Source organism: Geosmithia morbida (assembly GCF_012550715.1).
Source record: "Geosmithia morbida isolate 1262 chromosome Unknown scaffold_2, whole genome shotgun sequence".
Classification (NCBI taxonomy): Eukaryota; Fungi; Ascomycota; class Sordariomycetes; order Hypocreales; family Bionectriaceae; genus Geosmithia; species Geosmithia morbida.
Window position 1 is genome coordinate 1775580 of NW_023336189.1, and position 23903 is coordinate 1799482.

General features: G+C 52.8%; 8 protein-coding genes across 8 annotated transcripts; 3 read left to right on the top strand and 5 right to left on the bottom strand.

Moving 5' to 3' along the window:
* Nucleotides 1–395: 395 nt before the first annotated feature.
* GMORB2_4178 (Protein of unknown function (DUF2454)) lies at nucleotides 396–1178 on the top strand (the record flags this gene model as incomplete). Its single annotated transcript, XM_035466153.1, has 2 exons — nucleotides 396–746; nucleotides 813–1178. 2 exons carry the CDS (start codon nucleotides 396–398, stop codon nucleotides 1176–1178), a joined length of 717 nt encoding a protein of 238 aa, XP_035323990.1.
* Nucleotides 1179–1232: 54 nt separating this feature from the next.
* Nucleotides 1233–4342, bottom strand: GMORB2_4179 (uncharacterized protein; the record flags this gene model as incomplete). The annotated part of the gene is made up of 3 exons (XM_035466154.1): nucleotides 1233–3110; nucleotides 3183–3283; nucleotides 3364–4342. 3 exons carry the CDS (start codon nucleotides 4340–4342, stop codon nucleotides 1233–1235), a joined length of 2958 nt encoding a protein of 985 aa, XP_035323991.1.
* A 663-nt stretch (nucleotides 4343–5005) lies between these two features.
* On the bottom strand, nucleotides 5006–10252 carry GMORB2_4180 (golgi-specific brefeldin A-resistance guanine nucleotide exchange factor 1; the record flags this gene model as incomplete). Its single annotated transcript, XM_035466155.1, has 7 exons — nucleotides 5006–5287; nucleotides 5361–5916; nucleotides 5983–6365; nucleotides 6536–6773; nucleotides 6831–7120; nucleotides 7183–9749; nucleotides 9820–10252. 7 exons carry the CDS (start codon nucleotides 10250–10252, stop codon nucleotides 5006–5008), a joined length of 4749 nt encoding a protein of 1582 aa, XP_035323992.1.
* A 937-nt stretch (nucleotides 10253–11189) lies between these two features.
* GMORB2_4181 (mannan polymerase II complex ANP1 subunit) lies at nucleotides 11190–12979 on the bottom strand (the record flags this gene model as incomplete). The annotated part of the gene is made up of 5 exons (XM_035466156.1): nucleotides 11190–11492; nucleotides 11549–11644; nucleotides 11713–12032; nucleotides 12116–12795; nucleotides 12903–12979. The coding sequence occupies 5 exons, from the start codon at nucleotides 12977–12979 to the stop codon at nucleotides 11190–11192; spliced, it is 1476 nt and encodes a 491-aa protein (XP_035323993.1).
* Nucleotides 12980–15246: 2267 nt separating this feature from the next.
* GMORB2_4182 (exosome complex component MTR3) lies at nucleotides 15247–16160 on the top strand (the record flags this gene model as incomplete). The annotated part of the gene is made up of 2 exons (XM_035466157.1): nucleotides 15247–15364; nucleotides 15427–16160. The coding sequence occupies 2 exons, from the start codon at nucleotides 15247–15249 to the stop codon at nucleotides 16158–16160; spliced, it is 852 nt and encodes a 283-aa protein (XP_035323994.1).
* Nucleotides 16161–17682: 1522 nt separating this feature from the next.
* Nucleotides 17683–20574, top strand: GMORB2_4183 (Ubiquitin-protein ligase; the record flags this gene model as incomplete). Its single annotated transcript, XM_035466158.1, has 1 exon — nucleotides 17683–20574. One exon carries the CDS (start codon nucleotides 17683–17685, stop codon nucleotides 20572–20574), a length of 2892 nt encoding a protein of 963 aa, XP_035323995.1.
* Nucleotides 20575–21017: 443 nt separating this feature from the next.
* Nucleotides 21018–21857, bottom strand: GMORB2_4184 (tRNA-splicing endonuclease subunit Sen34; the record flags this gene model as incomplete). The annotated part of the gene is made up of 1 exon (XM_035466159.1): nucleotides 21018–21857. One exon carries the CDS (start codon nucleotides 21855–21857, stop codon nucleotides 21018–21020), a length of 840 nt encoding a protein of 279 aa, XP_035323996.1.
* A 710-nt stretch (nucleotides 21858–22567) lies between these two features.
* GMORB2_4185 (elongator complex protein 4) lies at nucleotides 22568–23815 on the bottom strand (the record flags this gene model as incomplete). Its single annotated transcript, XM_035466160.1, has 2 exons — nucleotides 22568–23265; nucleotides 23353–23815. 2 exons carry the CDS (start codon nucleotides 23813–23815, stop codon nucleotides 22568–22570), a joined length of 1161 nt encoding a protein of 386 aa, XP_035323997.1.
* Nucleotides 23816–23903: the final 88 nt, after the last annotated feature.

Genomic DNA, 23903 nt, shown 5'->3' on the forward strand with positions numbered 1-23903 from the left:
ACAGTAGCGTGGCATCAGACGGGTTCAGGGAGTTTGTAGTGGAAGACGTCCTCAAGAACTGGATACGACCGGTGTTTTCAAAATCCACAACAAAACTTACCTCGTCAGGGCGGCCAGCCCAGTTTCCAGGTACCGACGACAAAACTTATCCTCGTGGACTAGAGCCTCCAGCGTGGAAAGCACAAGGTCCGCGGGTGGTATCAGCCTTTCGATGGGCCGTTGAGGCCTCTGACGTTAGTCATTTCTCTTTATTGTTATACCTACCCTGGCCTAGAGTTGACTTGTAGATGGTATAGGAAGCATTACTGCGCGAGAACTGGCCGCTTTTCACTCCAATTCTCCTCACTATCGCCGAGGCCGACGACACGCCCACTAGGACAACTGGGCTGGAAATCATGTCCACTTTCCTGGACAAGTGCCCTGCCAAAGTCCTCAAGTCTACTGGCATTGGGAAAGTGTTCCAGGATGCCATCTTCCCGTCCGTCCTCTTCCTCCCGAGTCTGACCCCGGAGGCAGAGTCTATCCAGATTATGCAACCGGCGTACCGTGCTCTCATTATCTTGGCCGAGAAGGATCCCGATACCAGCAGTCCCACGCGGAGGTTGCTCCTGGATAGCATCATCAGAGAAGGCATACTTACGGCATATGACCATGCATCGAGTTATATTCACGTCGTGGAGACGCTCCTTCGCACCTTAGCGACAGTTGTTAACTGTCTTGGTGTCTACACTGTTAAACATTTGCAGGTACGTGTGGGAGGAAAATAACAGAAAAAAAAATGGACACGCTTGTCACTAACAAAACATGAATAGACACTCCTCCCCACCATATCAACCGTCATGACCGACCCTTTTGTTGTCTCTCACCCACCTGCGCTTCTCGAGGCCACAAAGGCCCTGCAAGCCATATTGGCAAACTGCTGGCCTAGGATATGCCAAGGAGGATATGCAGACGAGGTGACGCGCATCATCGCAACTTGCTGGCTCAACATACAGGATGACGAGGTGGATAGCCTAGTGCTCCCGGGGCTCCTGGGGGAGCTCAAAAAATTGGCCTCCATGTTACGGTCCATACAACATGCCCAGGGTGATAAGACGGTACCACGAGTGGAAGAGATCCTCAAGGCGGAGCCCAAGTTGAGGGAACTCTTTTCCACGACTCAGGCTGGTGCTACGTAATTGATATATAAGGACGTAGGGAAGAATTCATTATAAAGGAAACATAGAGACCAATCAATCCAGCGGTTGCTGCTTGAAGAAGGATTTTCCTCGGAGCCACTTCCTGTATGCCTTGTATCTTTTCTTTGGAGCGTCCTCTTCAGCCACGGTCAGCGGGTTCTCTCCAACCTTGACTAGCTCAGCATAGACGTCAAACTCTTCCTCTTCACCCGTCACCATGAGACCTTCTGCCTGCCAATCGCCGTGTACATAGTCTTGGTACTCTGATGAGTCAATATCGACGGGCGTGTCGCTGGAGACAACAAGCGGTATCTCTTGGGGGTGTCGTATGTATCGTGCGTAGTCTGACGCTTCCTGGTCCCCGACAAATGGATCAAGAGAGTTGTTAACTGTCTCTGTGAGGGTCCTCTGCGCAGCCTTTGTCTTTTCCAGGGGCGTCGCCTTGACCTTTTCTTGACCTAAGCCGACTGGCAGTGCATCTCGCATCATCTGCTGGACGGTTCCCTTGTCCTGAGCAGAAGGGTTGTGGAGCCAGCGGTGTAGCCCGATGGCGCTGGCCGAGGTGGCTGCAGACGCCAAGGATACCGTGTCGGTTTCGAGACTTGTCCGGTGCTGATGTGTGCGGTAGACTCCAGGCGAGGCTGCCTGAATTGCCTTCCTTGGGCGCCTCCTCTCAGGCCCAGTGTCATTGTCGGTTCGCACGCGAAAGGGGCTCAGGTCGTAGCGGCCTTCCTGCGTCAACTTGTTGAAGGGTATATACTTGATGGTCGAATTCATCTTATACGCAAACATTTTGGGAAACGACGATAGGGTCGAGGGGCGGTAGTACTCCAGCCAGTAGTCGTCGAAGAAATCTACAGGGCGTGTCCGGTTCCTCTGCTGCAAGGGGGTAAATGGTGGGATTTTGCGCTCCTCAAGATTGGCCGGGGTGAACCAGTTGATATAGTCCTTCCTTCTGCGGACAGCCCAGTCTCGCGGGTCGGCGTGGTGAAGGTAGTAGTCGGTAGTTAGATCCCAGAGCATAGGCTGCCCTTGCGCAAAGATGTAGTTTCCGAGGAACAGGTTGTATGCCTCCTGGCGCTGGCTATCGAGGAAGGAATTGTTGTAGTATCTCTTGAAGCTTTCAATCATGTCTCTTGAATGGCTTGTCCATTGATTAATCTTTCGGTACGTCTCCATGGTGTTGACCAGCTGGGATCCACCGTACTGTACGGCAATGGTGTCGCCATGGTCATGCCACATGTGAGTGAAGAGGTTGACTGCATCTGTGTCGTATTCCAGCGTCGGGCTCTCCAGGATCCCAAGAGCATGGAGTTGATGCGCCAACGCCTTCTTCCCGATGACAAACTGCGCTGCATTGGTGCGGTCCAAGCAGTCGATGCAGTTTGTCCGAGCCACTCCATTCTGTGCCGACATAGGGCTGGTCCGGCCGTCGCCATTCTGGAAAAACCCCGTGGTATCCAGAACGGAGTCAGCAATCAGCTCAAGGTTCCCAATGACATCGCCCCCGGGAACCTTGGAGGCCCTACTCATATCCCAGGCCCGGTATCGGATCTTCTTATCTTCTGGCAAGAACTGGTTGAGATAGTTGACAGAATCGGTATATTCCTTGAGGAGTTTAGACTCTCGCGGTTGGCGCTCTTTAGACTTAATAAGATTCACAACGTAGACCGGAGCCCCATAACGCTCAAACAAGTCGTCAAAATGCAAGGCAGCGGCAGAGTAGAACGGGTCGACCAGATTGAGCTCGATGGGAGGCTTTGGTGTCACACCGGTGCTGTCTTGAGTCCAGTACAGGGGAATACTTCCGCGGTGCTGGACATACGAAGTATATTGTGGGCTGCAGTAGAGGCGTGGGCCTGGAGAATGAAACGATGTCGTGAGCGACTCGGCAACAATCTGCTCCGTCTCAACATCGTTGGCAACGTAGCCCTGAGCAAGCAGCATATTAGCATGTTGACTTCACAGATAGCAGAGCCCAGGAGAGAAGGTGTTTAGTCGTACTAAATCATTGGCACCTCGTTTAAGGAATCGAGCTCCAGCAAAGTATCTGGACCGTCTGGCTATGACGGTGATGTGGGCAGTGCGTCCATATATCGAGAGGGCTATTGGGTATCGAGAAATCGTCAGTAGGGCATACACATGTTTCAAAGAGGATAGAGCGAACGTAATAGAGAAGACATACCCGCTTGATCGATGTATCCATGAATTATTGGGCGGCACCAATCAAACGGATCCCTCAGTGCCTCCACCGCAGGCTGAAGCAAATAGTGATTCCAGACAAACATTGAATTGAGGTCATCCTCTGGGGGAGCCAGGGTTCCCTTGGCGAGACAGTTGCGCTCGCGGATAATGTTTTTCTGCAATGTGCGCGTGACATCGTACGAGTAGCTGTAGTAGAAGGACCTGGTCAGATCGAGGTTGTTGAGGATACTCAGGAACCTGTACTCCTCGGTATTGCGCGGATCGGGCTTGGACCGGGCGGGCGTCAGGGGCACCAGCTCCGTGCCCTCGATCTGGTATATGTAGTGACCGCCGACCATGGCGACGGTGCTCTTCTTGGTGATGAGGAGCATGTAGTAGGGCCTGGTGAAGCGGATGAAGCCTAACAGGCCCCATGTCGTGCAGCGCAGCTTGATGCCGCCGGTGCCCTTGTTGCCGGCGTCGATGGCGTCTAGCAGCTGGTTCATCTGCCTGAGGCTGTAGACAATCTTGTCGTCCGTCATGTTGAGTTCGGCGCCCTCGCTGGTGCGCTCAATCTTGAGGATCCGGTACCACTTCTCGCTGACGTCGACGCCGACAATGTAGTACCGTGTCGCCGTCTCGTACATGTTGAACTTGTGCATCCTATACGATAGGCGGTCCGGCGTCTTGTCGTGCATATCGCTCGCCGTAGGGCCTCGGGGCACCGCAGAATCCGGGCTCGACGTGCGGATAAACGGCTTGGCCACGGCTGGCTCGTCATCGTAGTCCTCCTCGCCTGCACGGCCACCTGTGTGGGCGGCTTCGGACATTGGCGGGCTGGTCGTTCCGTTGTTCTGAAGCGAGGGGAAGGGCGCAGCTTGGTCGAGTTTGGGATCTGTCTCTGCCTCATCATCCAAACTTAACTGTTCCTCGTTTGTTGCATGGCTCGAGGTGGCGCCAGGCACTGTCGACTCAGACATGTTGACGTTGGTGTGAAGCGTTGGTCATGGCGACTTGGTCGGTAGGTCGGTAGGTCGGTAGGTCGGTCGGGCGAATCGTAAGCAGCGCGTTCAGAGCGACGGACTCAAAGTTTTGATCTAGAAGGTTGCAAAATGCCGCATCCCCCGCATCCAGAAGGACGCTCGTAGTGGGTGAGAAGGGGAATGGTGTACGTGATATATGATTATCATAAAGCGTGGTCGGAATCTCTTTTGGTGTGGGATGGTGGTGCTATTGACGATTGTTTGGCTTGAGAGAGGTATGACGTGGGGAGCTGTAGCACTGACAAGGCCTTGGCATTTCTTATAACACTCATTCGTCACTAGCTCACGTCAACCAGTCGATCCTCACTTTGGCTTGGGCTGAGCAAATAATGGTATATACAATAAAGATATATACCAAAAAGGAATATATTAAGAAAGAAAGGGAAGAAGAGAAGGAAAACAAAGAACGTTCCTCGGGGTGAAACCAATATACCGAGCTATTCTGAGATACTACTATTACTACTAGCAATGCATCTCTTGCAACAACCTAGGAATATTATAAACAAGCATTTAATGGACAAGCAAACTGTCCTTTCTTTTTAATATGGTATAAAATGAAAAAAAATCTAATTCTACATACTCTTCTTGGTCAACATATCCTCAAGAGGCCTCCTTAGCCTCCTCCTTTGTGTCTACATCGTCAGCTTTCTTCTCCTCCCCCTTCTCCTCCTTCTTGCCTTCTTGCTTCTTTCCAGTCTCCTCGACCTCCTCTTCTCCCTCAAGGGCCAAGTCGCTACGCAGATCGGGGAGGAAGCGGTCGATACGCTTCCAAGTCTCCGTCCACAGCTGTTCCTTGGACGGATCCTGCTTGGGGGACACCAGATAGCCACTGCTCGCCATGAACAACACGACGTTTTTCAGATTCTCCCATACCGCCTCCTCCTACAAACAACAGTCAGTCTCTCTATGTCTATTGGTGATGAGTTCCATAGGGTACTTGTTGGGTGTAACCTACCAAGCTGTCACCTTGACCGCTGTTCTTTAGACGATCCATTATCTCGACGATTTTTATCCAGAGATCGAGCATGCCCTCCCACTCGGACAGAAGCACGAGGTACTGTAGAAACACTTTGCACAGTAGCGATGCAGCCTGGACGCGCATTTCGCCCATGCCATCACGATCGGTAGAGAATACTTCCGGCTTGAGGAGTCGTTGAATCAGGGGGAACAGCACGCTTCCGAATATGGCAGTCCACTCCTGGGGGTCGTTGCTGGTGAGTTCAGGGAGCAGCAGCGACCGTTGCAACGAGGAGAATGCCAGCTGGCGGACCTCGCGACAGGGGTTCGTGCATTGCGCGGTCAAAGCCTGAAAGACGGGCAGCCAGTAAGCCGACCAAGCTGTGAAAAAGACAAAATCAGTAAGTCGTCGGGGACATGTATGAGGGAGTTCCGGGCAAAGCCAACCTTCGCTGGCCTCGAGGTGAGACTGCTCAATGAGCTGTGGGATACGGCCGGTCATGTTCTGCAGTATTTCGATGGCCTTGCAACCCCTGACGATGGCATCATAATCCCTTCCAGGTAATGTTAGTCTTTTGGTCTATACAACATGGCCGGTAAGGGGGAAGAAGTGTTCTTACTTATTGGCCTGCTTCTTCGGCTGGTCCGCTCTCTTAGGGGCAGCTTGTGGCTCCTGAGACTTGAGCGGGCTGGCAGCTGAAGCAAAATCGTCTAGCAGAGCAATTGCTGCCTCATAGTTATCAGCCATAATGGCAGGGGGGCTGCCGGACGTACCTCTCTCGAGGATACCAAACACCTTGGCAGCAGACTCTGGGTCCCTAGCAAGTTTCTGGAGCAGCTTCCAGAAGTCGGGAGATGTCATCAGCTCGTTCCTCAAAGACCCGGGCTGGTCGATACAGGTTGCAATGCCGGCTAGAGTGAGTTCTGCGGCCTTGCTGAGAACGCTTTGCGAGAGGGTGGAAATGCTGTGAAGTAGGTAAGGGACATTGGCAAAGTCATGATCCTGTAGTGATCCACTTGGTTAGTCTTATGCACTGTTCAGTTCCCTGACATGTATGCGTAACTCACATAGCTTGCTTTTAATGTCTTCAGAGCGTAGAAGCTGACGCGTGACACCGTGATAGGGTGCCATTGGGCAGAGTCCCGCAGTATTGCCTGCATTGTGTCGAAGACTCGCTTCCCGACTGCCTCGACGGCATCCTTATCCCGGGTGGCCAGCTTCGTCGCAAACTCGAGCAGGAACGCCACTACAGGGTCATACTCGAGAGACTCCGACGGTCGGTCACGCCCACTGGGGTGGGGGCTGGGCATATCCTCTTGCTTCACGGAGATGACGGGTTCTTGTTTGTTCTCGGGCAACTGCTCGAGCAGAGCCTCTACTAAGCCACTAAGCGAAGAGGTTGGTAATTTTCTGGAAGGATGTAAGCATATGTGGTCTTTTTCCGGGTGGAATGCTGTTTATACATACGCAATGTTGCTGAACACTTTGTCAATCTTGCATGACTTGACGCAGTCCACGGTGCAGAGGGTGCTCTCCAGCTCCTCATCCGACGGCTCGGGAGGATCGTCGGCGGCATAGCTAGATATGTAGGATGTAAACGCCGAGAAGAAGCCGGTTTCTGTGGACCGGGTGGCCCTGTCGATCACCTGCGAAGGAGACTGCAAGGGGATAGGAGGGATGCCGAGGTCCGGAAGTTCGGGAGGCGAGAAAGGAGGAGTAAGGGAGTTGACAAAGAGGTTTACCCAAATGCGAACAATCTGCTTTCAAGTTAGTGATTGATCATCGCAGAGATGCTTTGGCTAGAAAGGGGGTCGCATACATCGTTCCAACCCTTGGTGACAAGAGCTTCATTATTAGTGACAACACGGAAAAGCACCAGGGTCGCCAGCTGAGCACGGAAATCCCTTCCAAGCTTAACAGCCAGTTCGCTGACCATGACGCTTCCCTCCCCAACTTGCACCTCGGTGTTGAGAGCAGTGTTGAGGCGCACGTCGGTTCCCAGTGTTGTCATATGGCTGAGGCAGTAGATGATCTGGTCGAGGGCCTCCTTGTTCCCATATTTGGAAGCGATGCGAGCGCACTCATCGAAACCCGTCACGATTCTCGCAAAGACGGCGTCATCCGTGGCAGACATGAAGACGTAGGAGAGGGTAGAGACGATAGGCCGCCAGGTGGCAGCAAACATGTCGGCATCATAGATGTTTGTGTCACAAACAACAAGCTCGCCAGCCGACTCAGTCTTCTGAAGAAGCTCACGCCAAGCATAATCAAAGGCATGTTTGTTATCGTGCTCATCGGGGAGAATAATTTCGTCAGACTTTATGGTCTCGTAAATCTCCTGCAGGTACTCGGGGGCAAAATTCTCGCGGGCGTTCTGTCCCCTCAGGTTCCTCGAGAAGTCATCCAGAGTCATGCGCTTGTGGTCCTTGAGGTTGGGGTTGTGCTGATCGGTGTTGAGCAGAATGATGGCGTAGGTCAAGATGAACGCGGCATCTTTGTCCGAAACCTCGGGAGGGTTCGCACCATCAATGTACTTCTCGGAAAATACCTCGACAATTGTGGCAATGAGGGGAGCCTCACCGGGGAGCCGGAAAGCCTCCAGCAGCAGTCTCAGCGCCTCATCCACGCGCTTGCCCGAGAAGTCGAATAGGTCCAAGAAGGCGCTGAGAATGGCCTCGTTCCCTCGTTTCGATAGGAAGTCACCAAGCACAGCCTTGGAGACCCGCGAGGTCCCATTGAGGAAAGTAGCAACCTCTACAGGGTCCCGAGCATCCTTGATGATGCCTTGGGCCTCCAAGAAACCAAGTCCGGCCATTGGCTTCTCATTGAACTTGGTGGTACCTTGGATGATGACTCTCTTCTTCCGCCTCTCCTCCCTCAGATGAGCTGGGTCAGGGTATCCCTCGGAAACAGGCTCGTTGTCTAGCCTCTCAGCGATGAACTGGATGTATCGGAGCAGTGCGTCGAGACACAGAGGGGGCACACTAGTTGTGCTCCAGGTAGCTGAGTCGGGAAGGGCGTTGCGGGTCAGCAGTCCTACAGTATCTTCGCAGAGATCCGCCCTGTCGACATCGCAGTCGTAGTTGACAAAAAGCTCCACCATGAACGTCGGCATCCTCGAGAGGACTCCTATACCCTCAACCATGGCCTGGCGAGCATCTGGTTTGCGTGATCCCCCCTCCAATCCGAGCTTCTGCCTATCCTTGACGGGAACTGGAGTCGAGCGACCGCTGGCCGGCTGCTGTGTAGGTGTAGACGGGGGCTTGACGAGCTTCGGTGTCTGGGGTATTCCCGAGTACAGGGAAGGGTCGATGCCAGGCTCGCGGGGGATCTCGACAGTCGGGTGAAGGCATGCGACAAGGTAGGATAGGAAGAGCTCCTGCTGCAGCTTGAGCACCGGGCGACAGGTTGTCAGCAGTGTGCCTGCTACAATGAGCGATTCTTGGAGAATGGCCATGTTGTCCGACCTGACAAGCTGGAAAAGATAGCAGCACAGCCGGTCCTCGGCAATGCTGGCCAGGGCGGGATGGCGGGCGATGAAGGGACCTGCCACCTCGAGAGCAACATGGATGATGCGCATAGCCATAACGCGCATAGTATCTGTGTGTTGACGATCGTGAGGGTCCAAGAAGTTGACAAGAACCCTGAAGAGCTCGCGGACAGAGGGAAGAGAGTAAGGCTTCAGATCCAGAGACTCCGTGTCCTCAGTGACTTCAGTCGTCTCTTTTTTCTGTCGCGCTACTTTGGTAGGCTCGCCTTCTGCCTCCTCTGACTTCTCCTCCTTCTCCCCCTCCTCACCCCCGTTATCAGAGCCCTTAGTGCTCTCGGAATCCTTCGTCTCTGCCTCTGGCGTCTTGAGGACCTCGGAATTGTTTGTTTCCATCCTAACATGGCCCATGGCGCCCTGGACTTGCTGATCAAGAGCCGTCGACTCGGGCCCAGCCTCGACCTCGATATGCTTGACATCTTCAAAGATAATCTGACACATCCTCACCATGGCAGCCTCGGCAGTACGGCGCAGGACAGGCGAGAAGCGTGGCTGTGAGCAGATGGCTAAGCCACGACCCATCATATCACACACACTCTCGTCGCTGAGTATATCCCCTCCCGGCCCGGACATCATATCCTCCATGAGATTGAGTATCATGAGGAGAACGACCTCAACCTGACCCGAATCACTTATATCGAACTGACAGTGCGTGACGGCAGCCGAAAGGGACTGCATAGCGAGGGCGAATCGAGGAGACTCGGGGGAGACAAAACCGTATGCGAGGAACTTTCGCAGGGCACCAAGAGCGAGGATCGTGATGGGAGCCGCGGTGCCCTTTGCTTGCATAACGTGCAGAAAAGGGGCGAGGAGCGAGGGGGCATCGAAGGTGCGAACATCTGTAGGGGGGGGTTTCTTCTATCAGCGTCCCAAGTCTATAAGCGCGTCTATGCGCGGACGGCCACGTACCTTTGCTCCCGGCAATTTCGTGTCGCAGCTTTCCGAAGCCTGCAATCATGGGGTTATCCTGCATGCTCCTGCCCCTCTGGCCACGAAGGCCCCATCGGTTGCCAAATGCAGCGTCAGAGTCGCCATCGAGGCCGAGGCCGAGGGGACTTTTGCTTCGTCCGGTGAGTGAGGGGCTGGGAGGGCCTAGCTGCAGGGGGTTCGGGTTTCCTCCAAGAATCGCCGAAACAGACGAGTGCTGGGAGCGCGCATGCTTCTGGATGGCCGACGTGATCGAGATGCATTCCGAGATGATCAGCGAGACGGGGTCGACGGCGACCGAGACCGGGCGGCTGCGATATTGCATTCGGGGGGTATCGAGGACCGTTGACGAACTGGAAGATGCTAGAGGCTGGGAAGAATCCATAGTGCCGGAAGCGAGGGCATCGCGATTCATTGTCCGTGCTGTGCTGCAAGTAGTAACTCGGGGTCAGTAACACATATGTAATCAGATTTGGACAAGGGGAGGCTTGAGGGGGGGTAATAATAGAGGGGAAAGGCGCTGCGAAAACAAAAAGAAGAAGAGGGCAATCTTACCGGATGGTAAAACGCAAATCAACATTCAGCAGGCGAGAGCAACATGGATAAAAGAAAAAAGATGGTCTCTAGGATTGCGGCAATGGTGAGGACATAGAAAAAGCTACGGGCAAAGAGCGAAGCTGGCCAGAGTTCAGGTCGCTCCCAAGTCAACGGTGTCGTCCAATGGATGATGTGATTGGCTAGAGCTTTACCTAGGTGACAGGGGTCTGTATATAGGTATACGAGCACATGTATTATATATGTATGTGCCTTTGCGTTTTTACTGAGAAGTATTATATTTGATAGTATTACTACAGTAGAAGGACACATTTAGATGGCTTGGTCCTACAATAATGTAGAACGGGAAGGATAATAATTAAACACCAGCAGCCATATTATGCATGGTTCTGCGGTACATACTTGACTCCTGAGGTATTGTGACAGCCAACACCCGCGCAAGTAGTATTATAAGGTAGTATTTCTATCCACGTCAGCCTATCCCAGCCTCTAGTACTTAATACTACTATAACGGCTCAGAACGTTTACAATATAACTACTATATTTACTGTAATGGAACACGTCAGCCAACAGTGGCACATAAGACAATAGGCACTCGGTTCCAAAAAGCAGTCAGGTTATAAAATCGCTGTTCGAATGATATTGCACAAAGCCCCTACTCCGCACGGATCCAAGCCATCCTAGGCCTTTTTGATGCCTCTTGCATACGGCGTCCGCAAAACCAAAGAAAAGAGATCCTAACACCAAAGAAGACAGACATCTAGTAGTAATAATAATAATACAGCCGCTCGCCCTCTTCAAACCGCTTGCCCCTTTTTGCTACCGGCGTTGCTTCCGGCGTTGCTGTCGGCCTCGCTATCGACCTCGTTGTTATCGGCCGTGCTGTCGGCCTTGTCGGCCTGATTGTCAACCTTGACGCTGGTTTCATCATCGTCGATTTGAGCCTTGTTGGAGTCCATCTGTCGCTCCTGCTGGGCAGACAACTCTTGCATGTCCTGCTTGTCCTTCTGCCACTGGGAATCGCCGTCGTAAAACTCATCCTTTATCTTCTGCATCTTCTTTTCCTCCTTCTCGCGCGCAATGCGTTCCTGCTCCATCTCCTGTGTATGCCATTAGCGGTTGGCCTCCAAAAAGATGCCGTCGATCCGGTACTCACCTCCATATGGCGGATATCGTCAACACTGGGCTCATACAAGTGCCAAATGGTGTAGTGAGGCAGTCCAACAACCGAGTAATCCATACGCCTTGCCATCTATTCTGCATGTCAGCGCTCATTCCGGGTCTATTCGTACATATGAATGTTGGTGGGATGAGACGAACCTTTCCGAACCCTTCGGTCTCAGCGTGCTTCTCGAAGCTAAAAGCCGGAAAGTGGACGCCGCTGCGGAACACCTTGGCCTTGGCTAGAATACTGACACCGCCGACGCCGTCAATCTCCATCTCCATGTCCGGGTCACCGTACGGGTCTCGGAGGTATGCCAGGTGAGGTCGCCAAGTAGCGTACTCGGCGTAGCCCTCGACAATGACAGCATCCTCATCCAGAGTGTCTGCCAGAGCAAGAGCCGTCTCCGATTCTTGCCAAGAGTTGAGATCATACGGCTGCTCTCCACCTAGCCAGTCTGGGAGTGGACGCCAAACATCTGTTTAAATTGTTAGCATCAACCTTCTGCAGTACCACGTCGCCACCCGGCACACGTATACCCGGGGGGGGGATTATACATACTTGGCACAATGACATCTTTGTTGTGTCGCATGAGGTCCTCGAGAATGGTAAAGGGCGCAGTTTCCACGTCCACATCTCGCCAGTACACCCACGAATGGTAGGGGCGCAGTGCAGCGCTAAGGAGCCAGTTACGGGCCTGCGCCATCAGCTTTCTTCGTGTAGCCTGGGCTGCAAAGCCGTGACGACTTTCGACGTCCTGGTTGACTTGCTGACCAAAGTCTTTCTCGATAATTGAAATTTCGCCATAGGGCTGCTTCGGATCTGGGTCGCGTTGCATCTCCTCGAGGTTTTCGGAGAGAGTCTCGAGCGTCTTGTCCTTGGAGTCAGACACAAGGAATGCGAGGTCGATCAAGTTATGCGGATAGGTAAGGTTGCGCATGTGTGAGAAGAACATGCCCAGGTGCGCTTCGGCGTCGCGCAGGGGCACGCAGAGAAGGATACGCTCCTCTCGCTCCCAGCCTCTGGCGGTTCCTTGGACATTGGTCAAATCATAGTACCGTACTGTTTCGAGCTCGAGATCGCCGGCCGAGGAAAGGAGTCCGAGGGAGAAGATGGAGGCGATGGAGCCACTCGGCCACAACCAAATGGAGAGAATGATGATTATGAAAAGGGCGGCTCCCACTCGGAAGAAGAGCTTCTGGCGATTTCGAGATACTGAAGCAGAACCGCGAGGTTGAAATCTATTTTTTTTTGGTCGGCCAAGTCAATGACGAGTCCTTGCAGTCGTGCGCGCACACAGTTGGGGAAGCGTAGACAGAAGAGAGATAGAGAAAGGCTAGCAACGTACCTATGAGGGGAGAAGTCAAACGTCTTTTCCCTGGGGTGCCCATTGGCAAAGCTGCTTGCCTGATGCCTGGGCATCATCTTGAAGACCAAAAGAGTGACATAAGATGGTATCCAAAAAGTTGTATACCCCCAAAGGTACTCTGCCCCTCGATGGCCTTGTGGTGAATCGTCGATCCGGGGCAGACAGAAGATGATGAATTGGAAGGCGACGGAATCTGGTTGCCGGCAGATATATCGTAACAGTATAGATGGACCACACGGGGCACTTCTTATTACTTGCGCAATCGACAGGGAACACCTGTCGTGAGACGAAGGGGGCGACTACAGGAAGGCTTGGATGGCAGAATGCAAGCTGTTCCGGAGAGAGAGACGCGGCTGCCTTAGGTAAGATTTCCAGGGGACGTCCCTGCTAATATAATTATCCGATGATTGGCCATTTCATAGTAGTGACACATTGCGCTTGTGCGGCGCTGCTGGCGCACGAGTAATTAGGCTATGCAGGACCGAAGACTGAAACTGTAGGTAGATCTTTCAATCTTCTGAGAGGGGTCCTTGGGTCTTTTGTGTCCACTGGGCTTTCCATAAACGGCCTCTCATTGCTTTTCATTACTCAAATTGAGATCCTGATTTTTGTCCTTTGACAGCTTGGAAAACACCCAACAGCTTTCCTACTTAATGGGGGCTCAATGGATGCGTTTTACTAGACGTATAAGTGGGTTGATTGAATCATGCAATTATTCCGTTAATGCTTTTGAACTTTGTTTTTCCCGCTCTCCTTCTTGACCAAGGCGATTGAATGAATCTACAATGGCCCAATGAAGTGGCAAGACATCTACATCACAACTGGCGCTGACACAGCCTACTCGAACATCAACTGATAACAACCCTTACCTCAAGACGATGAGACAGAAGTCCTGTCGGCACCTACCAACTACTCGTATACATGTACAGTGAAAAGTTCCATGCTAGCATTATAATTCTCGAGATTGAATTGAGTGGCCTGTCATGTCCTTTAAAAGGGTGGCGATACTCGTACGGCCCATCATCCCTGTAGATACTGAAATTAGCATCATGTATCATTGGTCTGCAATTTACACAGGTGCCCGGTAAAATATGGCTCAGACAAGCCGTTTTTACTCAGTCGCCCAGGCCGGCCTATCAGCCAAGCACCCCAAAACGGGATACCCAGACGTCAAAGCACTGGAGTCAAATAACACTAATGAGGCAACTCTACAACCCATCATCGCGCGCCCATAAGGACTTGCTAAGGTGCGAAAGAATGACTTGGCCCGGAGGAGGTCGTTGAATGGATATAACTTGTTTTCATCATTGAGGCCAGGGGATCGACATGCCAAGTGAAGCATATACGACGTACCTATTGATAGTATTGCAAGTGTTGATCGGGGAATTATCGTCGTGGGGCACACCATGGCTGAACGAGTATGGTTAGCAAAGTGCCACACAAATCGTATTGAGAGTTTGCAATAAGAGATGTAAAGACGTGTATCAGAGATCTTGGTATGGTAATAATCGGAGTCGTCACAGAGACTTCAGTAGCAGAACTGGAAAAGAGTTCTCATCATCGACAAGGCGGGAAAGCAAATTGCGAAAAAATAAAATAAAAAGTAAAGTGTCCTTACCAATGTGACCCATGATGCGGTTAATACCACGACAAGCCATGTCGGCAATTTTTTACCAGGCAAACAAGCCTGAGTACCAGAATATAACTACTATTGAGTCGAGTTAGCCAACCGATACATCGATGCCAGAGATATTGATGGTGGAAGGAAAAGGGCCAAATGCTATTGGTCAGATGGTAGTGCATGTTGTTCAAGATCGCTCAGGTGTCGCGGGAACAGTGTGTATGAGTTCATCATAATGAGGGGGCTCTTGAGGACGTGCTGGGGAATTCAAATCCGACTGTGGACAGGGGGACAAACATACCATGATGAAGAAGTTTTAGGAGACAGAGCTCGTTAGTGAATATCCAATGTGTAAAGCATTCCACCGATATCATCACAAAATACTGGCATCCAGCGCCGCCAACATCGTGAAATTGCGAATGTTGTTGGGCAAAGAAAAAAAGCAAGAAGATAGTGAGCAAAGAGAATAAATAGTGCAGAATTTTCTAACGCCAGAGTTCGACAAAAAAGGCGGTGGGTCCTCCGTTATGTAATTATCAGTGATGGTATTGTTGTGCACAACGATATATGCATATAACTGGGATCCAACTTTTAGAGGGTCCTCATGCAGAGCTCTCACCTCTTGGAAAGGTTGGTTGAGGTTGAAAGTGAAAAAGGAAGAGCAGCGACTCACACGCAGAACCCTTTTGCATCATACATAAAATGGCTGATAGGAGACGCATAAACGGCCCCGGAGGTGTTACCGTCCCACCTCTCTACGATGATGGTCCTTCTCAATGCCTACCGCGGTCCAGGCCACCCAACCATACCCGGGCTACGTGTGAGTATCACCACTTGATGACATCTGCCTGGACGCCACAAAACTAACGTTTCCCCCCTCAGATCTGAAAACCGGAGTGACACCATCTGCATCTGGCTCGGCTTACCTCGAGGTCGAGGCTCGCGATGGCTCACAGGGCAGCGGTACCAAGCTTACCTGCACCGTGCATGGTCCCAGGTCTCTCCCACGCTCAGCACCCTTCTCGCCACACATGGTCTTGACGACTCACGTCAAGTATGCGCCGTTTGCTACGAGGCATCGCAGAGGCTACCTGCGCGACTCCAGCGAGCGAGACCTCAGCACCCACTTGGAGACTGCCCTTAGAGGCGCCTTGATCGCGGACCGGTGGCCAAAGAGTGGCGTGGATGTGGTCGTCACCATCATCGAGGGTGAAGAGGCCCGGAAGACGGCAGTCGACAAGGGCAGCGAGGAGTGGGACATGATGAACACTCTTGCGTCCTGCATCACTGTCGCCGCAGCAGCTCTGGCCGACGCCGGCATAGACGCTGTCGACCTGGTCTCTGGGGGAGTCGCCGCGCTGGTCGCTGGAAAGACGGAGGGGGAGATGGAGATTGTGCTGGACCCTGCACCTCTTGAGCATGAGGCCCTTCTCGCCGCCTGTTGTGTGGCCTACCTGCCCGTGCGAGATGAAATCACCAACATCTGGCTCAAGGGCAACATCCCATCGACTGACGCCGTTCTCTACCGCGACCTGGTTGCAAGAGCCATTCACGCTAGCAAAAGGTCCAACAAGGCAATTGCGGCCTCTCTCAACGAGTCCATGATGGGAATTTGAGCTCTTGGTCAGTGTTTACACACGTAGTGTACACATTCTCCGATACTGGCGACTGGAATCAAACTCTCGGAACAATGGTTCCAGCTACATAAAAAGACTATGGCCAAGTCTCCCTGCAAGGGTCGACTCACTCAGGGCCACGACAGCTTAGTCCGACTGACCTCCTCCTGTGTCATGAACACACATCAACCCAACTATCTCGCTCCCCGGCACTTCTCTGCGCGGCGTGGAGCGGAAAATGGGACACTCAAGCTGCAAAAACTCCTCAATATGCAGCCAATGTGACGGCTTTGGTTAATACTCTGTCTCGCGCGGAGAAGTTCTGGAGTATTTTTTTTGACTACCTATTCTATTCCTCTTCTATCTCTTGGGAGAGATCAGCTACCTAATCTTGATGGAGGTTCTCATATACATCGTATTTGACGAAACTACTAGCGGAAATTAGGACAGAGGAAGTGGATGCATACAATGTCCTCGGACATTACTTCTTGAAACACAGACACGCCCTAGAGAGAAAATATACAATACCCACAATGCCCAATGATTCGATTGTGTCTTTGGCAGAACGGGATCTACGGAGTAGTGACTTGATCAAACTGCCGGCCGAATTACAGCAAGTGTGCTTCCAATGGGCGACAACACACGATGACCCGTATACGCTGATGTAGTAGTTTATATTTAAATATATATCCTAGGTCGATATAGGTGTTTCTAGTTGCTTAAAGAAGGCAAAGGAAGAAAATCTATCTATAAGGCTATTTAGATATAAGAGTGTGGCAGCAGCCCCTAACTGCTTAGTCATTCAATTTGGGTACCACACAAGCGTCAGTATAGGGTAGGTGAACGTCATCGCCTGGGCGTAACACCGTTATCGCTTTACTCCATATAGCTTTATTATGTTTTCCGTACAATTCTCACAATAAAAAAACAGAATAAAGTTATACGGATGACGAACTATAACGGTGTTAGTCCCAGGCAATGATAGGAAGTGCCTCGGTTTTCGTCGGTGATTTAACGGATCACATCACGCATGCGATTTGGTGGGGCGGGGGCGTTCCTTCACCTCTTACTCGCGTGCTAGCGGATTACAGGATGTCACGGGAGAAGCAATCACCCCGATTAACCTTCGTCCAACAACGACCGACTCCAACAAGCTCACCCACCTGTTTCTGTACAGGGGAGTGAATTTTCAAACGAACAACTTGTTGCCTTGACTCCCCCAAGGTCCTACTGCCGCTTTTCCAAGGCCGACGTTGTTTGACGCCTCTTGCTTGAATTCATACCTTGCCATTTCGCGTAGGTGTCCAACTCGACTCGCATCATGCACTCGTGCACAACAATTGAATAGAGTCTACCTTACCGACTTCTATCGACCGAATCGAACCGATCATTGGAATAAAGAACTATATTCTCACACGGATACTAGGATATTCCAAGAGAACAGAGGAGGATAGCAACTCACTAGGGGAGGAACGGGTATAATACACCGAGGCTGGGCTCTCCAGCCGTCACGTCATTTATTATGACTACCGACACCGCTTCCGCCTCTCCGGCCCTCCAGGGCCTCCAGAATGGCACAGCATGGTACAACCTAACCTCATGGACTGTCAACGTTACTCGTTATGCACCTTCTTTCGAAGACATCGTCTCGGCAGCCCCCCGTATGGCTAGGAAGCTGGGCTCCTTCGTCTCCCATCATGACTTGCTGAATGCAGACGGAAGCGACGGACAGGGGCCAGTCGCGGCTGCAGCTGCCGGCCTCAATAATGCTGTAGCTGCCGAATCGAACCTCTACAACTTCGTTGACTCATCGGAGGGAGAGACTGTGGGCGCCCTGGGAGCGTCACCGGATACGGCTGCGAGAGCTTCCGGTATCACCATCGATGGCACTCGCGGCTTTGGTAGCGTCTTCACCTACGCCACCAGCAAGTGGGCTCTGGCCTGTATTGGCATGGCTGTCGTCCTCAACCGAACACATATATACGCTGCTACCCGACGGCGCCTTCGCCTCCGTTGGACCGTCCGGCTACTATTGCGGTTCCTGCCCATCGTCCTCATCACCATGCAGTCTGTCCGGCTGCTGCAGTCTCTCCAATGTCAGACGTCACCGGACTTTGCCATGATGCGGTGGGGGGACAGCACCAAGTCGTCTGATCTCATGTTCTTGCACCAGAACAAATTTTTCAACTCTCTCGCCGGCACTCTGCTCCAATCAACCGATGAACAGTCTTGCCTCGCGGTTAACATGGTACCCTCGCCGGATGATGTATCGACACAGCACCTCCGTGGGTCTCTCTCGCGCCTGTGGCCCCTCTTCGCGACTTTCTGCCTCAGCCACTTCCTAGAGACGCTGTCTTGTGCTGTCCAGGGCCGTGCTCATGCCTACGAGACAGCCATGACCCTCTTCGAGCAGTCGCTGGCATTCGCCGAGGCTGACGCTGCAGTTAGTAACCAGCTGGCATGGAGTAAACCTACCAAGACTTCCCTTGGCGTAACCACTTCCATGACAGGGACCACCGTCTCCATCACAAAGTCAATGATTATGCGACGCGTCAATACCCCGCCAGAGGTATTGTTCGTTGCTCTGTTGTCGTCTCTGACGCACATATCGAGTCATGTTCTCGGTGTCTTTGATCTGCAGGCCAGGTACCGTCTAGTCAACACCGGCTTCTGGGCCTTTTGCTTCATGTCAACATTGTTGTGGAGCGCCGCAACATTTGACATGGACGATGCGACCTCCCAGGGACTACTGAGATACCCCACAGTCTGCATCATTGGCCTCATCCCACACGCTCTCGTTCTTATGGGGATCCTGATCTGCCTCTTCATCTACGCCATAGGCCTGGGATTGTCGGCCCTGTCACCCTCTCCCGAGGAGGAGCGTCAGGGGCTAACTTTCCGCCAGCGACTCGTCCAGGCGCACCACAATATGCAAGCCAATGTGACACTGTCTGAGATCCGCATCGCGCGGGAGATGGATATCTACACTGCTCTACTAAGGGCTGGATTCGCCGCCGTCACCATGGCCAGTGAGGCTGTGTACCTCAATGAGGATCGCGGTGTAAGCTTGAAGCGGCATACCTGGCTGGAGGAGGCCCGTCTCAAAGAGGTTGAGGACTTGCAAAAGAGCTGGTCCAGCATCGGGCCTGCCACATCTAGCTTCGACCAGATTGGTGCTATTGGTCTCGTCCCTGTCAAGGAGAACAGACTGAGCGTCAACAATGGTTTCTCACGAGAGCGTGCGGCCCAGGCTGTCCCAAACGCGCGAACCGAGCGTGGGATGCGTGTCGGTGTCGGAGCGACGGAGAGGAGCGCCAGATGGGTTATGGCGGTGGAGCTGTTCGTCAACATCTTGAGGTTGTTTGCACGACTGGGGGCCATTGTCATCCTCTGGGTCCTGAGCGTTGCCCGTATCCGGGCTCAACCAGAATGGCTTCTGCGACTCGCCCGTCGAAACAAGGAAGAGCGTGATGGGGACTCGGCGTCCAGCAAGGAGTCTGAGCGACCCGTTGCGGCGGCGTCGGGTAGCAGTAACCCTGACACGATGGACGTCATGGACATTGAGGCCGAGATCCGACGTACGGCGGAGGACCAGCCCGAAGAGAGCCTGGATGCAAACCTGTACAGCTACTGGCTTCATGGCGGGTGGTGGGGATCAAAGGACACGAGCGGTGACTACGAACCCTCGACGGTGGATGACGACAACTGGGACGCAACGAGCATGATTTCAACGACGACGATGACAACAGATAACCCCACCCCCAGCGAGGCAGGATGGATGTCGGAGGACGAAGGCCAGAGGACCCCGACGCGGCGCTCGCCGCGCACCTCCTTCGCCGAGGCCGCTCAGATGGACAGCCCGCTGTCTATGGGTGATCTTGCCCGGCTCCTGCAGCCCAAGAACGCCGAGGAGCGGGCCAACTCTCGTGCCCTGGCAGCCCACTTCCAGAGCGACCGGATAGTGACGCGTTCCCGCTTCAAGCGCATGGAGCAGCTTCAGCGCACGCGCATCCTCACCAATGCGGGAACGCAGTCCGTCTCCCTTCCCGACGACAACAACACTACCGGTCATAGTGGCAGCGGCGGCCGTGGTGGCTCCCTAGGCCGACCCAACGGCAAGATGAGCGAGGAAGAGGAGGAGCGCGTCCTGGAGCAGCTCCTCCTAAGCCGACGGAACGAGGCGGCCAAGGCGGGCAGCAACCTCAACGGCAGAGGCGAGGAGGAGACGTCGTACGGGAGCGACGGCCCACACTGCGTCGTGTGCCAATGCGCGCCGCGGGCCATCATCGTCTGGCCGTGCCGCTGCCTCAGCCTGTGTGATGACTGTCGCGTGTCGCTAGCTATGAACAATTTCGACAAGTGCGTCTGCTGCAGGAGGGAGGTTATGAGTTTCAGTCGCATATATGTTCCTTGAACATGTCTTATTTCTCTCTCTCTTTTTATATCATTCTTGTTCATGGGTTTCTTGTTTATCTCATTATTACTTATCATCATGTTGACGTGCGTTGTGTTGCGTTTGGTGTACAATTACCGCTTTGAATTTTTGTTCTGGTTTTTCATTTCCGTCTTCATTTTTCACTTTATTTTTCACTTTATTTTTCGGTGGATGACTTCTACCTTCTTTTACCTTCGATATTTCCTCTTGGCGTTTGGCGACTGACTCTTTTCCATTTGCGTAGTCCCCTTCATAAGTTCATAGCATATATAAGTATTTGGCAGTTGTTCGCCATTTCAATTAGGTCGCTTTGTTAATCCATATAGTATACCTCTTTGTATTGGTTGCCCGTGCTTGACAGGGACTTTTTATGTAAAAACAGTATAGAGGGTCATGATAGAGAATCTACGGCATATGCATTTTTACATGCTGGCCCATTCTATACTAAAGGTCCTTGTAGCAGTGTCCTGAGAGCCAAATTCCTGGGAAGATGGCTCCTGGCCACCAATGACGAAGGCCTTCTTCACAGCAGTGGCCAGCCTACCGCCCTGGACGATGTCGAGGATGGGGACCTCCTCGTCCCAGCCGTACTGGTTGGCCATGAAGTGGGCGTGGAAGCGCAGGGGGTCGCCAGGGTATACGCTGTAGCGGGCGCCGAAGCGCAGACCGGGTGTCATGTAGTAACCCGAGTTCTGGAGGAAGCGGACCAGCGGACCCTCGGGTGTCTGGGTGACGGCAAAGACGTTATCATGGCAGACGAGCTCGTCACTCGTTGTGGGGGTAATGCCTAAGAGAGCACCACCCGCTTGCACAGCATCATCACTACCAGCGTCGTTGGCCCTGGACTTGCTGTTTCCATGGGCCTTCCGACCGAGCCTGTCGGCCGCCTCGGCAGCCTTTTGGGCAGTCCTCTCAGCCAGCAGCCTCTGGGCAGTCTGCTTCTTGCGACGGAGGGACTCGATGTAGGCGGTGCGGTCACCAGACCCGGGCGAACTCGTCAGGGCTGCCTGGTGGGCTGCGACATCGTCTACGACACGGGCTGCGCCCCGGTGGACGAGGGAGTCGACCTCCTCGGGGCGGAGCTCAATGGGCAGACCCAGAAACATGTTTTGCGTGGGCTGCTGGGGCACAGTGCCTACCAGGTTACCGCAAGTGTTCCATTCTCGACGGAGGCGGGCGACGGCTTCCTGGTTAAATACGAGGTAGCGGCCGGCAATGAGGGAGATGCGGATGAGTTGGGGGTTGGATGAATCTGTAGTCATCGTGCCTGATCTTTTTTTTTTGTTCACATCATGGTTAGCTCCAAGGGCTCTATACAACGGTAAATGAGAAATAGACAAGAGTAAGATTGATAGGACAGGATCATAAGTCGTCTTCGTAATTGTTGATTGTGTCGTCACAGAAGTTCAGTGGATTGACAGATTCAGGTTGATAATCATGCTGTCCGTATGTGATGTACACACAGAGAGGCAGAAACAAAAACTAAAAAAAGTTGACGAAAAATAAATAATGACTTGCCTGTTATCATGTGTGGACGGATAGCGAGCAAAGAACAATGCTCCTGTCCAATGCGACAAAATGCGGCATTGTGAAGAAGAGATGCAAAAGAAAGCAGTAGGGTTGAAGGAGGAAAAAATTTCTTAGTGCTTTGAACTTTTTTTCCCTCTCGTTTTATTGTCTTTTTAACCCCCCTTGGCCGTTATAGTGAGGGCAGCGCCCTGGAGAGTTAATAAGGCGAGAGACGTGTGGGGGGGGTCTCCAGCCTCCTGGACCTGGCCTGGCAGACCAAACTTCTTTCTGATGCATCAGACGATCTGCCTCTCTTATCTGCCTCTCTTTTTCCTCTTTTATTTTCCTCTCTTTTCCTTTGATGAACCTTGGAATGTTTAGAAATAAATGCAAAAAAAAGGAGGTTTGTGATGGTATCGAAGTGTGTATTTCCAGTGGGAAAAATAAACGTGAGGTAACGTTGCTAGAAATCCAAAGATTCCTTCTTAGAGTCATTGGACTTTGCCGCCGCCTTGGCAGCTTCCTCCTCTTCTCCCACAGGAGGCAAGCTGTAAGGTGTAATGACCAGCCCACTGGAAGCACTTAGCTTAAAGGACAGATCCTTTCTCGACCACGATCCTTCGAGCCCGCCGCCCTTCTCATGGAAAACGGGTAGGCTGTGAACCCTAAGTAGACCCTGCGACTTGTCCTCCTTTCCTGGCTCGAGGGCTATCTGGCTCTGTTGCTGCAGGGGGATGAGCTCTAGGCAGCCGTCAAAGAGAAGCTCCATCCAGCGCGTGAGGCCCGCCGACCGCGGGAACAGTGAGATGGGGAGGGTGGCCATGGCGACGATTTGGCCCGGGTAGCGACGTAGCAGGGCGCGCAGGCCATGAAGGAACTGAAGTATGTGGTAGGGGCGGCAGGAGCCCGAGCTGTATAGCGTAGGGGAGAGGAGACTGGGTACGACGATGCGGTGCACAGAGCTTGTCGGGCTGTTCTTGATGCGGGCTGCGACGTCGGACAGAAACTTTTTGAAAAAGATGGCCTGGTCTGGCTGCGAGGACAGTGAGTCGGCCATGGGAGAGGTAAAGAGCTTGCCCTTTATATGCGAGTTTTCTAGTCGTTTAGTCAAGTCAAAGGAGTGACAGAAGATGGCCCCCTCTTTACCACATGCTTTGGGCTCTGTGACGTGTGTTAGAGAGATATAGATTAGGGAACTCGTGATGGCCTAGAGGTGGAGAGGAGGAGGAATCGTTTGGCATGGCATACCGACAGATGTATTGTTCCTCGAATATGCGTTGCCCAACGTCTCATATCTCCAGGCAATCTTCATCTTGTCATCGGCAGCCGGTAAAGATTCCCTCCGACTTGAAGACGACTTCTTGTCCCCACTGCCCATACCAGGAAGCTCCCTGCGCCAGACGTCGCCATAGCCGAGAAGATGGACATTGTGACCCTGAACGAGTCCCTCGCCAGCAAAGTAACGAAGCAGGGTACCGCCAAAGTCTGTTGTGCCAGCCTCTTGGATGAGCAGTGATGTACCCAGGGGAAACCCGTTGTGTCCTGCCAGCAGTTGGTCCAGGGACTGAGTGCCCGTTGATGTGGTAAGTCTCCCATCTAGAGGAGAGGGTCTGACCCCGAGGGGCGGTGTCTGTTCTTGTTGTCTGAGGGCTGGTGGGCTAGAGTTTGAGGAAGAGGAGCTGACTATGACGTTGCGTTTGCGAAATGACATTTTTTTGAGGGGGGGGGGGGGGGGGGGGGGGGGGGGGGGGGAAGGAGCTTTGGACCTGGGAGGAATTTCTTTTCTGGAAATGAAAGTG